The 15,137-nt window shown below is 23.9% G+C and overlaps 1 protein-coding gene and 1 long non-coding RNA gene across 2 annotated transcripts; one reads left to right on the top strand and one right to left on the bottom strand.

Moving 5' to 3' along the window:
* The first annotated feature begins 3,096 nt into the window (after window positions 1-3,096).
* On the top strand, window positions 3,097-3,550 carry LOC110615262. Its single transcript, XR_002487931.2, has 2 exons — window positions 3,097-3,319; window positions 3,411-3,550. It is a non-coding gene; the product is annotated as an uncharacterized LOC110615262 (long non-coding RNA).
* Window positions 3,551-4,021: 471 nt separating this feature from the next.
* LOC110615260 (BTB/POZ domain-containing protein At1g55760) lies at window positions 4,022-7,298 on the bottom strand. Its single transcript, XM_021757055.2, has 4 exons — window positions 6,568-7,298; window positions 5,946-6,091; window positions 5,305-5,423; window positions 4,022-4,878 (listed from the first exon to the last, which is right to left on the bottom strand). Exons 1-4 carry the CDS (start codon window positions 6,684-6,686, stop codon window positions 4,276-4,278), a joined length of 987 nt encoding a protein of 328 aa, XP_021612747.1. The 5' UTR covers window positions 6,687-7,298; the 3' UTR covers window positions 4,022-4,275.
* Window positions 7,299-15,137: the final 7,839 nt, after the last annotated feature.

Raw genomic sequence — 15,137 nt, forward strand, 5'->3', positions numbered from 1 at the left:
ATCGGTTTTCAAATTTTAGGTGATTGGAAAAATATATACTTTCAGGAACCTGTTATTAAAAATTGAAATTCTCCTACATAAGGCACGCTAAAATATAATATTGATGCTAGAGCATTAAGGGTCTAATTTTCTCATTAAATTTACAAAAACCTTAATTTGTAGAATCTTTTTTTTTCAATTCAAAATAATTATCTCACAAATGTGTATGTAGAATCTAATAAAAAAGTTACTATAAATATTATTTTTTTAATTTATGAGAACCGGTTAGAATTTAGGTAAATTATAAATGATTATAAATTTTTATTAATTCAAGAATCTTTTTCAATTTTTATTTTGAATTAGACGATAAACTTTTTATTTTGAATTAGACGACAAACTAATTTAGACACTCACTGTGGAGAGTTAGATTACATGTTAGTCTCATCAGACATATGTCTTCTAATATTTTATGTAATGTTTTAGACTATAGTATTTTTTCAAGATTTTAACTTAACACTTCAAATTTTAGAAGGAATATTTTTAAAAAATCTATGACTCGATTTAGTATAAATATGATTTGATTAAATATTTTTCTACATATGCTTGATTAATAAGAGAGGGATTGATTCAAAAAAAAAAGTCTTTTTCTTATTATTAATTTAATAAAATTTTAGTTTTATTATAATAAAATAAAATTTAAATACAAATACAACTATAAATTTTAATTTTTAATTTTATACAAACTCTAATATCAATTTAAATAATTAAAATACAAATAAATTAATTTTAATAGCTAAATAAGTTTAATTATTTATTATAATTAAACTAGACTTTAACGGTATTTTGCAATTGTAATAAATTAAGTATAAATAGAATTATAAACTTTTTAAATATATATAAACTCTAATATCAATTTAAATAATTATCCTCTATAATAAATTAATTTTAATAATAAATTAAATTTAATTATTTATTGTAATTAAAATAAACTTTTCTATTTTAATAGTATAATACATTATTTTAAATTTTTATTTCAATAATATTTTAATATCAATTATATTAAATTTGAATTTATTATTTATAATTTATACTTAAGAATATAAAATTATTATTTTAATAATCTTTCTAATATTTGAATATATTATTTTCATAATCTTTATTTTGAAATTTAATCTGATTTTTTAACTTTATTTTAGATTTTTTAGCAAAATTTAAAATTAATTTAAATAATAAAATTATCACCTAAGTTATATCCTCATCCAAAAAATTTTATTTTATTATATCTTATATATCTTTTGTAATTTTCTTAACTAACTATAAAATTAAATTAAATAATAGAATTATCATCTATTTTAAAAATAAAATTATTAAATATTTTAAAAATTAAATACTATTGTAAATAATTTAAAATGTAAGGACATTTTAGGCCATCCATATATTTTTTTTACTCTAATTTTATATAAATATAGATTATAGATAAATAATTTGATAAATTATAATTTAATTTCTAAATTTTAACATAATTAATGAATAACTTTTATATTTTTAAAATAAACACCTAAATACAATCCGTCCAAACTTCAATTCTCTATTTATTTTATATCATTAAAAATGTAAGAAAAATATTGGATAAATTATATTTCACTTTTTGAGTTTTAATATTATTAATAGATCGATTTCTATATTTTTAAAATTGAATAAATTTCTTTACAATTATTTCGCTTAAAGAAATTTACAATTATTTCGCTTAAACTGTAATCCTTTCATTGATGTCTTACCATTAAAAGCATAAAAATATCTTTATTATTCTCGTTTTAAATTGAAAATATTAAAAAGACTAATCTATTTAAATTTAAATACTTTGATCCTTATTTTTTTTTATTTAAAATAGCACTTAAATCCCTATTATTTTTGTCCAAATTATCACATTCAATAAATTTTTTTTAACAATTTTGCTATCCAATTTCTATATATTAAACTTGATAACTTCAAAATTTTTAAAAAATATTTATGGCTTTAACCATTTTTAAGTAATAGCAAGTAGTCTTTAAACAAGTGGACTTTTAAAAAATTTAACCATCTATTAGTTTTAAACTAATATTTATAATAGATAAAAATAAATAAATTATAGTTTTGAATGGACTGGATATAGAGAGATTTAAGGATTTGAATTTAAAAACACAATAATTGATCTATTAATTACGCTAAAACTCAAAAACTAAAGTGTAATTCATGCAATATAAAATATGTCATCCACTTTGACAGAGATTTAAATATTATCAAGGACATGATAGATATTTGAAATATTTAATTAATAAAATTATAAATGGAAAGAGTTCTAATTTAAGCGGACTGATTATAAAAGATTTAAATTTTTTATTTTAAAAATATTAGAACTGATTTATTAATTATACTAAAAATTTTAAAAATTAATGTATAATTTAACCAAAATGCTTTTATTTATAATATTAAAGCAAAAATGCTAATAAATATATAAATCATGAAACTTAATAAAATAACTAAAAATTGTCGATAAAAAAATGTACTAAAAAATATAAAGTTATTAGAGTTTTAAAAATTTTGAACCAAAAACAGAAGTGGAATCAAAATTGAGTTGAGACCACTTCTAACTAACGATTTTCAAACTGTTAAACCCAAATCCTTTGGAGTCGTGAAGCTTACAAAACGTAGGATTCCAGTTTGCCCATGCCTAGGGCTGGTTAGGAATACATCTTCTCTTGAATCCTGATAGTGAGGTGCTCTAGTTTCTCAAGTATGATGTCTAAGGCATGGACTGTCTTATATTTGAATTTTCCATTAATTCCTTTTTTTTTTTTTTTTTCACAACCTTAGTCCATTACATGTTTTATATGAAAATATGTATAAATAAAAAATTATGTAATAGATCAAACAAATATTATATGTTTAAGATATAAACGATTTATATAGATTTGATATAAAAGTGCAGATAACTCCACTCTTCCTCTAGTGGAAGAAAATCACTTAAACAACACCTACACAAGCAATGAAAATGAACTTTTTATATTTTAATTTTGAAATCTAAAATATAAAATAATAAATAGTAAAATACGTTATTAAAAATAAATAAGTTGTGCAATCAGGAGCAGAGCCAGCAGGACATAAATGTGTTGGGCTTTTCCTAATCCTGCAGACAGCCCAACTCAAAAAAGATGCTAATAATATTCCCTCAACATATTCGGAAGGAATCTACTTCCAGCAATTGCATAAACATTGATTTTCGCAACTGAAATTTCATCTTCAATGAGTTCATAGAATGAACTGGGATTTCTGCTTCACCATCAATGTAAAAGCTCCAAAGGTGAGTTGTTTTTGTTCTTGGTTATCATGAAGAAGCCTTTCTAAGTTGAAATATTCTCATTTAGTAATTTATTTGAAGCTTTTTCCTGCAGATAGCATAGAATATGAGACAAGAATTCCATGAAAATTTCCTCTTTGATGGGGATAGTCTCATTGTAGCTTCTGAATCCAAATAAAATTCTGCTTATATATTTTTTACCTTCTGAATGCTACACTACAAGTATTGCTGTCAGATCCTTCTAACTTTAAGACTCTGTTTCGTATTACTCTGCGAAAATTAATTTATATTATGAAAATTTTTCCAGTGAAATTATTTTCTTTTTTTGTTACAATATTAACAAAAAAATGAGAAGAGGGTAAATCTGCAATTTGAGTTTTGTACTCAGCTTAGTTAATTCTTCTGAATCCTACTGTTGGATCACTGTATAACATTAAGCAGAATTAGGTTGGCAGGCCAATCAACTAATTTGATACCTAACATGATTAATGCTTGAATACGCCAGTGCTGTAATCATACCGACGTTCCGATGATATCAATGGTCACAGCAATGTATGGATAATTTGAAACTGACCGGACACCAACTCTTTATTGTATTATATTATTTATTTGTATCATTAATTTCTTACAAGCCAAATTTGAGTTGATGTTCATGTCTGACCATTCAAACACCATCTGCTTCTGAAATACAAACTCAATAATCTTCTTAAAAGAAAAATTCAAATAACAAATCCATTTACATTTCATGCAATCGAGCATTCATGAATACAGGATCATCATTTAACGAAGATAGCATGTCTGTGTTCTGAAATCCAATATGTATATACATGAAGAAAGCATATTCCTTCAAATCAAAGAATTAACTTGATGCATACTAATTCCTTCTAAACCACCCACTTTGTGGAAGTGTTAATAAACAACAACTTAACACGCTTTCTTTTTCAGATATGGCCAGAGTCTTAAAATCCTTTCCAGGCACCTAAAACTTCATTGAAAACTTCAGCTATCAGATCCCTATCTGCACATTGCATGAAGACATTGAAATCATCTCGAATATCATATATCTTACCAAACTTGACAAGATACTGCATGCAGCTTATCTTCAGTTTCGGTAACTGATACAGGGATGCACTTTGCAGCCTCTCAAGTACATTCTTCGTATCTATATCCTCCAGTAGACTCTCATGGCATGCCTCTTTCAAGTCCACGATATCGTATTTATCTGCTGCTTGGAGAAGTGCTAAACGGTGGACCAGGAATTCTTCATGTTGGATGTTTCCATAAATGTAATTGAGAAAAGCCTGGCAAGCTTCAATTGACATATCACATATATTTATGGTAGACAGTTCCTTCTCTTTCAAGTCATGAGCAAACATGCTTTGGAAAACAGGTGATCTTGCAGCGAGGACAGCACGATGGGCTCCAATGCTTCCATCTGAAGCATTAATTGTAATGTCTGTATGGATGCTTTCTGTCAACATTCGACCAAGGGATACAAGAGCAGTTGCATTTGATTGCTTTTTCGCAGATCCTTCAGCCCATATGGAACAAGGTTCTCCACCCTAGACATTGCATAGCAAACCACATTTGTTAAGATATAGGTAAAGAACCCTTCTTTCTACATTAGATTTCAACAGGGCTAGATTCCCAAGCGATAAAAAATAATACACCAATTGGGTTTTCTATAATGGCAAGCAGTCAAACTTTGGCTAATTTTGGTTAAACTTAAAGATACTTTCTGCAAAACTTTAAAGAACCAATGTAAAATAAAGAAGTATGCCTGATAAGTATCATGTTCTCATTAGAAAGAAAACTTTTTTTCACTTTTAGAAACTGCTATATTGAACGTCTGCAAAACGCAGAAGTCAAATAGCGCAAAAGAAGCACGCGACTGGATAAAGCCTTAAGAAACAAGAGTATCACGGCAAAGAGAATTATTCTTTCAATTGGCTTAAAGCTAGAGAACCAAGGTGGGAGTAGGCACATACCTCTGGAGATGTAGTTTTTAAATCAAGAAACTCAACGTCAATGATGAATTTCCCAGTCAATGGAACTTCAATTTGCCAAACAAAATCGTCGCTATTCTTGAGCTGCCTGTCTGTTATCTCTGCAGGCATAGTAAACATAGCATCACTAAACAGAAAAAAGAGAATTGAGCATCTTACTTGACTTTTCAAGAAATGACAAGCATACAAGAAATTTGCTTTGAAGAGGCATCAAGAAACCTATAAAAGAAATTTTCAACCTAAACAGTCTTCATTTCTCCACATGTAAATTATATTCTTCGTTAAGATATCACTTATCTTTCCTAAACACAAAGTTACTCCAAAGAGAAATTTATCAGTGCACTCTCACCAAAGGACATAAACAGACATAGGCAATCCTAGAATAGTAGGTAAGCCCAATTTTGGTTTGGATTTTTACTCGCAATTCAATCTTAACTTTTCTGGGTTGGTAATTGATTTTATAACTTAATACATAAAAGATGTTCTTTCCTAATTTATCAATTTTTGCACTTTGTACCGGCTCTTACATCAAAACATAGAATAAACAATCAGAAGCAAAGTGAGCATTCTCCAACTTCTAGGAAAAAAGAAATAACGTATACATATATGCTTCTGCCAATTACCTGGATGAGTCAAGGCCTTGCGATCTCCAGCAGAACAAACAACTCGAATATTGTATGATGCAATTGGGGGATTGTCTCTAGTAAGGTTTGATATCTCTGGGTACAACTTAACAAGTAATACCCTGTTCTTCTCCACTGACAAATGCCTTCAATCCACACAAATATAGTAAATTCAGCTTGTGTTAAATTTACAGTAACAGTACAAAACTTAGGGCTATTTAACTATTATTGCTTTAGAAAGAAAATTTATTAGCAGCCAAACAAAGGATCAGAATAGGAACATATGACCATCCCTTCTCTGCTGGAGGCCATATCTCATATCTTATCCAGAGTTGCAGTCTAACAATTAAACGCTCATCGAAAATCTAAAATATCTGCTATATAAATATGCATTTCTAGGACTCCCTGTACTGAAATTCCACTTCCCAGGACCAAAAAGGAAAAATTTTCAGGTTGAAATTGAGCAAATGTGTTGGATGAAATCAAAATGATTAGTGGGTAATTCTCATCAACATCATATAAAATGTAACTCAATGCGTAAAAAGGCAAGGAAATCAATTAAACAAAAAGGTGAAATGAAAACGTCGAGAAAAGGAAAGGAAATAATAGAAAATAATCTAACCAATTCCACTTGCCCATCTTGAAAGGATCGGATTTCCGGTAGGTACAGGAAGCAAGATTCTCTATTCTCCATTGAGCAAGACGCGAAGTGGTTTCAACTTTATAAGCTGAATCGCTCATCCTAGCGAAAGCGAGAGCCGCAGTGATTTCATGGATGCAATCGAATATCCTCCCGTCCAGCAAATAAGCACCTGCCTTTCCCAGGTTGACAAGTCTCCTTATCTTCACTCCTCATAAACATAAACCCAGAAACAAAAAACCAAAACCCAACCCTCAAAATCCTCCACCTCCTCGTTTTCTCAACTTCTGGCCACTGCACTACCTACAACAGCAATATTAGCAGCAACCCAGAAAAGACTAATGTTGTTTATCATGAATATCAATATGGATTAGTTTATTTGCTATCAATGGTTTCCGGCACGCAAGGGTATTGGTGATGCTTTACGCCATTGATGGTGAAGTTTCTTCCAGAGAAGAGAGAGAGAGAGAGAGAGTGATAGAGAGAGAATTTGGTGATGCTTTTGTTGGCTTACACTGCACTTCAGGGGGAGGCTGAGATCGATTATTTATTGGACGATTATGAATTTTGTTTCCTGTACATTAATAATAAGGGAAATTTTTTTCTTTTTCTTAATAGAAAAAGTGTATTTGAAGATTCTGGGAGGAAGGGGAGGCAATTGCAAATGCTAATTCCTTGTGGGAAGGCAAAGAATTTTAGATTTTGGTGCTTTGACGCAAAGCATCTAATTCTTGTTAGTGTTATTTTTGCACCCTAAGTATCCAATCATTGCAATTTGCAATTTTTGTTTGATCCATAAGCTCACTCCTCATCTTGCATTAGATTTGCTTTTCTTTCCTTTTTATTATTTATTTTTGTAAGATAGTTGGATGGCCTTTATCCCTCATGGGCATTCGTTTTTAATCCAATCGAGTCCTAGTTAATTATATTGTTTTAATTAATTTTTGAAATAAAATTTAAAAGATTAATCTAATCAAGATCTAAAAATTAAGTCAATGGGTTATAATGGAATTAATTGAAACAATAATGTCCTTCATTTTTAAAAGTCAATAATGTCCTTCATTTAAAAAAAAAAAAAATCGTTAATGATCAAACTTCAACTTGAGATTCATCAAACGAAAGAGCAGTAAAATGAAGGAGAAGACAAAATTTTACTTGGCTTCCTTAGTTTCGGTTCCTAAGCTAGTTAACATTTGTTTGTGAAATAACAAAGTGCAGGGTCCTTCCCTAGTGTTCAAATCATCTTTTAGGGTCACTAATGATGGGGAAGTACTGTATTGTTTTTTGGAAGCAGGTGACCATTTTGCTTGAGATTGGCGCAATCCATTGAAACTTTCTGCTGGTTAGAACTTTGTTTCATGTGATCCACCATTTTCTAGCTCCGACATTTTGTAGCTCAGTGAAGTTAACCACCAAGTCGGAAAACCAGAATTCTGTTGGAGACGGATAAAAGCACTGATGCATCATTTGACACAACTGCGAGCCCATCTCCATCAGGTGCAAGAAAAGTTAATGGTATTGTTATAGTTATTTTTATCATTTATGTTGTATAAATACAAGAAAATGCGTGGAAGGTATGGCGATGTGGACCAACTTAACAGAGAGAGAATGTGACAGAAGGATCAGATATTTAGATATTTATAAATAATTAGTGACATTTTAATTGGTCTTAGAAATTATAAAATTAAATTTTTATGAAACTATTGATTACAAGAAGAAAAATTTTGTAAGATCCCACAAATTCCAAAAGAAAAAGTTACTAATAATCTCTCCAAGGTAATTAATCCAATTAGTAGAACGAAACTTTTCTTTCTTATTAATTAGGATTGGATCCTGGGCGGATCCAACGAGGGGCGAAGAAGGCGATAGGCATTTGAAATTTTTTTAAAGAGTATTTATGCAATTTTTTTAAAAAACCTACATAATTTTCAGTATAAAAAGTTATTTTTTCCATTTTCAATAATAATAATAATAATAATAATAATAATAATAATAATGCCCCACCCGTTTATTATTCTTCTTAGTGGTCCTTCTTTACTCCGTTCCATATTTTCTTTCGTTGACCATATTTAAGTCTTTTATTATATTATTATTTTTATACACCATTCTTTATTACTTATTTTTTTTAAAAAAAGTAATTTTTTAATCTATTTTGTTACAATCCATTTAAGATAATTGATAAAAAAACAATTTTAATTTTTTTTTAAAAAATAAAATTTCATGTCTAGTAATTAGATTATTTAAAATTTTAAAAAAATAAAGGTTAATTATAGAAAAATATGGATTTCATTAGGATGAATTATTTAATGTTTTTTAAAAAATATATATTTAGAAAAACATGAATCTAATGGGCAATGAATTATATTGTTTAAATTTAAGGAAAATAAATTTTAAACATAGAATAAATATGGTTTTGTAGATAATAGGTATTTGATCTGCTCAAAAGCGTGAATAATTTAATATTTCATATTTTATTATATAATTTTAATGGTAAAATTATAAATCATATATTAAAAATATTTAAATTTACATTAATTATCTCATTTAATATTTTTAAATTTTTATTTAAATGAATATTAATTAAATGTAAATATAGTTGGAAAAAATTAATCCTTTCATTACATATTATGAAAGTAAACAACTATAAAAAAAAATTGCTCAACTATTTAAATTTAAATTTTAAATTAAAATTATTTTGAAAAAGCCCCACATTTTTATGAATAAAAGAGTTGTATTACTGTAAGAAGAATAGAAAATTTTCTTAATATTTAGCACATTCACAGATGAATTGTCAGCCAAATTATTTAATAGCAAATCCATTTTTATTAAATTTTACACTTTAATACAACTATGATGCAAAATTTTTATTAAATTGCCATATTATTATTTAGTTTATGTAATTTGATAAATTAATAATTTGATTTTTTTTCATTTTTAGAAATAAAAATATATTAGTTAATCTTTATTATATTTGATTTAAAACTGTTATTATATTTTCCTTAATTTGTTTAAATCATTAATGATAAGAAATAAATTATTTTAAAAAAATAACATGAAATGAAAAAGTGACACGTTAAAATTGGAATTTTCATTTAAAAGGAAAATGGTGGGTTCTCACTCAAGATTCTACAATAATATAAAATTACACAATGGTCCATTAATGATTTTAATATTTATAATTGTGATATCCAAGTGTTTGTAATGATTAAGGGATAAATAATATACTTTATTATATCATTAAAAATTATTTTTAATAAAGTAAAATCAATATAAAACTCATACCAGTCCTAATTGCTGGATAGAAAGAAACTAATCCCATTATTTAAATTATTAAATTATTTTTTATCATTCAATTAAACAATACTTTTGAAGGTTTTAAATGACTTTAAAGCTATTAATCAAATAAAAAAAACAAAAATAAGAGAAAATCCAATCTAACCAACCAAGACTGGAAATATTCTATCAACTATAATCAAATTAACAAAAAAAATATACATATATTTTTATGTTATTAATTAATTATTGATAAAATATATTTATAATCATTTTTATTCATAAAAATCATAGATATTATTTATTATTAATAAAAAGTTAGAAATTAATTAATTTTAAATTATTTCAATTGATTTAATTATCAAATCAAATATAACTAAATTAATAACATAAAACTATTTTACTATAACTCCTCTTAAAAAATTATAATTGCTAATAAAAAAAAATTTGATGAATATATTTTCACTAAAATAACTGAATTGCTTTTATATAACTTTATTCCTTATTTGGTATAATTTTTTATAAAAAATAAATAAATTCTATTAATAAAATTCAATTTATTTCTATTTAAAAAAAACATTTGATCGGAATCAATTTAAGTATAATATAATTTAGTTAATCTCTTTTATATTAACAATCATTTTTATTAAATTCATTGAAAAATCATTATTAATATTTAAATTTTAAATAATTTTTTATCATTAAAAATGTAAAAATTATTTTTTAAAATTAACAAAATAATATAATAAATAAATGTATTAATATTAATTATAAATGTATTAAATATTAATAGTTAATATTAAATTAAAATATTTTTTAAAGAGTATTTATTAATTAAAAATAAAAAATAAATTTAAAACTAAAATAAATAAAAAACGAAAGATAAAAAAAAAATTCAAGAACTAATAAAATAATTTTAGTGTAAATAGCTTTCAATAAAATCATTTCTTGTGAAATTGTAATAATTTTGATAAAGTTTACTTTTTAATTCAAAATAAATTCTTATAAAAATTCATGAAAATTAAATTGTTTTATCATTAGTTTTGTTAAATATAAAATTTTAGAAAAAAAATATTATTTTTTTAAATTAAACATTCCAAACAAGAAATATAAAATTGAAGATTGAGTTAAATTTCCTTAATTTAATAACAGCCAAATGCATGATTTGTCTCTGTAAAAAAATAAAAAAGTCATTATACTCTATCTCTATTTTCATTTGATTTACGACTTCAACTTTTAAAATTTTGAAAAACTTAATTAATTTTTGTAATACAAGAGTATATATCACCTTTTTCAACTTTTAATTACTAAATAATTTAATTATATTATTTTATAATTTAAAAATTAAAAATATAAATTAAATAAATAAAATATTTTTTTATGAAAAAATAAATGATTGGTGCGTGTGTAGATGGAGTTAGCACTAGTGTATATTATTTTCATAGTAGTTGGGTTAAAAGCAAGCATCCAGTCTATCTAAAAAATTTCAAATTCAAATCCATCCGTTGTTTTTATTTATATTATATTTTGTGTATGTGTGAGGTGTGTGTTGAATTTTAGTAATAATAGACTTCATAGGCTTTGACCTTAAACGCACCTCATGACAAAATATATATTAATTTAATTACATTATAAGTAGACTTAAAGTTATTGGTATGAATATTCAGACATCCTATTCCTATATATCTAATATTTAAGATTTGTTTGTCCTATAATAAATAGAGTTTTAGCGAGGGAATCAATAAAAAGATTTAATTTCATGTAAACATGTTTAAGATTGTGTTTCTGAAAATAAATTATTCCTTAATTAAAGCTTGTAGATTTCAATGAAAGGTTTTGACTAAAATGAACCAAATGTTGGCTTTTGAATGGATGCATTCATTTCTTCATTTTTTCTGTTTTTATTGTTAGTTAGCCAACTACCTTTTTAATTCATTTCACACTGCTTGCTCGCATTTTCCACACCTTCTCTTTAATGACACTCCAAATCATCTTAGCTCTACACATCATATTATATTAAAGAAGCTCAGCTCCCACTTGCCTTTACTATATTTTCAGCCTTTTCTGTTGCTGTTTATTTCTTAAATTATAACTAAATAAATCTTATAAAAATGAATCCCTTCGATCTCTTAAAAAATACAAATATTTATTCTATAAATACTTTTTTTAAAAAAAAAAAAACATAATTAGTTTTTGATGTGAGTATATGTTTAAATTATTGGTTTTTTGTTTGAGACGATAATCCAATTGAAAATCAAATATTGAAATATAATTTTTAATTATAAAATAATCAATTGATGTATATTGAAAATATATTTTATTACAATAAATAAAAATTATTAAATTTTGAATGTATTGATAACGAATCTAAGGAATGACAAATTAATAAACTATAAAATAATTATCATTCAATATCTTTTTCAATTTATTATTATTTGATATACTATAATTCAATGCTAATAGTAAATTGTGTCTTATATATTTTAAAATTATAAAAAATAAATAATAGTAAAAACCTTTTATAACTAGATATGAAACACTCACAATCTTAGTCTGGTAGTAAGTATATTTAAATAAATTTAAGAGATCTCATATTTTACTCTTCTAACTCTAATCTTTTTTTTTTTTAAAAAAAAAAGCTGTGATATCTTCAAATTTATTCAGATATATTTACCGAGAGATTAAATTTATAAGTGCATATTAAATAATATTTAAATTTAAAATTTAATAAAAAAATAATTAATTTCGATGAAGTCCAATTAGTTGAATATTAACAAGAAGATCAACTACCACTTTGAATAACTCTAATTCAACATTCACACAATCTACCACACCTATATTTATATTTATATCTTCACTAAAAAACAATAACCAACAACGCCCTAAAATTAAGTCACAAATTTAGGGTGCATTTACTAAAATTAATAAAAAAATAATATTTAATATATTTTTTTATTTTTACAATACTTAATAATTAAAATTAATAAAATAATAATAATTTTTTATTTTTATAATATTTAATAACTAAAATTAATTGAGAGATTATTTAGTGTATTTTTTAAAAGTTTAGAAATATACTAATATATTTTACAAAATTGTGAGAAGAGCTAATAAATTTTTTGATACAAAAATCAAATATTATTTTTTTATTGTAATATTATATATTTTGTAAAAATAATTTATTATTATTATTATGTGCAAACTAACTAAGATGAAGGAAATGTATTGTTTGGCTTTTAAAGCTGTGGTCTGGAAGTCACCACCAAAGAGGAGTAACAGAAGAAATTCTCTCTTTAGATAACTAAACAGAGAAATTGACACCCTGAGACTAAGCTTTTATTAATTGATAAGAGTTTTTCCAAATCTAATCTTAACTGCATGTTTACAAAAAAAATATTTACTTTTTAAAAAATTTTAAAGATTATTCTGATTAATTAAAATATCTCTATAATTTTAAAATTACATTAAAATATTTTTATATACATCGTTTAATTTCTATTCATTTTTACTATTAAATTTATTTTAAATAATTAAAATGTCTATATAATTTTAAAATTAAATTAAAATATCCTTATATTTTTATTGTGTTAATTAAAAAAATTATTTATTAGTCTTTATCCATTTTATCTTTAATTTATTAGTAAAAATAAAAATTTTTAAATATAAATTTAATTAAATCTTTATACTTTAACTTAAAGACTATATAAGTCCTATTTCTTATTATTTATTTCCAATAAAGCTCATATATTTTTACTTATACATAAAATAAATTCACTCATAAAATAATAATATTTTTTTAATAATAAAATACTATTTTTGATATTAAAATATTATTTTTATTAATAGAATTTTATTTTTATAATTTTTAAAATTATTTACTATCTCTATTATATTTTTTAAACATTTTTATGTTAATTAAAATAATAAGTTCAAATTACAAAAAAATAATTTTGTTATTAAAAAAATTATATCAAGTTAGAATTTATTTAGCTATTAAATAAAAGTATATGGTTGAATTGATAAAAAAAAAAAAAATTAGACTTAGATGACTTGAAAAAAATAAATATTTAATTGAACTTATTTTTAAAATTTTTTTTATTCCAATTACCTTACTTGTTAAATAAATTTTTTTTATTCTAATTACTCTTGATTTTTTTCTATATTCTCCTGCATAATTTTTTATATTTCTCTAAAAAAAGAAATGTATAATTAATAATAGAGTATTGACCGTTTAGATAATTACGACTTAATTGATAAGATTGGTGAGCAGTGAGTGAATTATTTAATAGAAAGACAATTTGAATATATTTTTTTTTAATTTTGGCTAATAAATTAATAATAAAAATAAATAAAAATTAACAAAATATATTTTTTAATTAATAAATTAAAAATATAATAATATTTTAATATAATGTAAAATTAAGAACATTGTAGTTAGTTAAAGGCAAAATAGAGAGCAGGGTATCAAAATTATTTTCAATAAGACACAATATCAAAATTGTTTTTAATTTTAATTAATAAATTAACAGAAAATTTAGTTGATAAAATAAATATTTTAATATAATTTTAAAATTATAATAATATTTTAATTAATTAGACTATATTATAAAAACACGATAATAATTATTTTAAAATTTTATTTTCAACCCATCAACTAAGTTGAAAGCTCTTTTAACACTCTTAAATACTTTTAAAAAATCATATTTCTTTAAAACAATAAAATATTATAAAAAATTAAAGATTATAAAAAGAATCTTATTCTCTGTGTCTAAAGAATGCTGACCTAGGAACGATAGGAAAGCCTAATTTTTACTTTTAATCAATTTCATTAGAGATTCCTTCCATCATATGATAAGCTTGTACTCACTATTTTTGAGAAAAAAAAAAGGCCTTTTTTAAAAAAAAAAAAAATTAAAATATACAATTAAATATTATTTTGAATATGTAAATACATATGAATATAATTAAAATTATTTCATATCTAAAAAAAATTAATATTTTAGCATTATCAGTAAGGCATAAACATGTAAATTATTAGATAATTTTACAACTAATTTTTTAAAATTAACATAAAATTTGTGAAATCAAAGAATGAGATATAACTTTTTTTTTTTTTTATAAATTACCCTTTTCTCTAATCATTTAAACCCAATACAAGTATAAAATTTATACTACTCTTCCCAATTTGAGACAAGAATTGAGTAAGAGTTTGCTTTAAATCCATGCAAGTGGAAATTTAATTTAAGCATTAAAAGGGGGGAAAAAAGGATAAAAAGACA

Source organism: Manihot esculenta, chromosome 5, assembly GCF_001659605.2.
Source record: "Manihot esculenta cultivar AM560-2 chromosome 5, M.esculenta_v8, whole genome shotgun sequence".
In the NCBI taxonomy this organism is placed as follows: Eukaryota; Viridiplantae; Streptophyta; class Magnoliopsida; order Malpighiales; family Euphorbiaceae; genus Manihot; species Manihot esculenta.

Excerpts from the sequence above, each read along its gene's own strand:
- LOC110615260 (XM_021757055.2), bottom strand. The coding sequence starts at position 6,686 with ATGAGCGATTCAGCTTATAAAGTTGAAACCACTTCGCGTCTTGCTCAA. Across the intron at positions 5,424-5,945 it reads CAAGGCCTTGACTCATCCAG|AGATAACAGACAGGCAGCTC; the intron begins GTAATTGGCAGA and ends CTATGCCTGCAG. Across the intron at positions 4,879-5,304 it reads TAAAAACTACATCTCCAGAG|GGTGGAGAACCTTGTTCCAT; the intron begins GTATGTGCCTAC and ends TGCAATGTCTAG.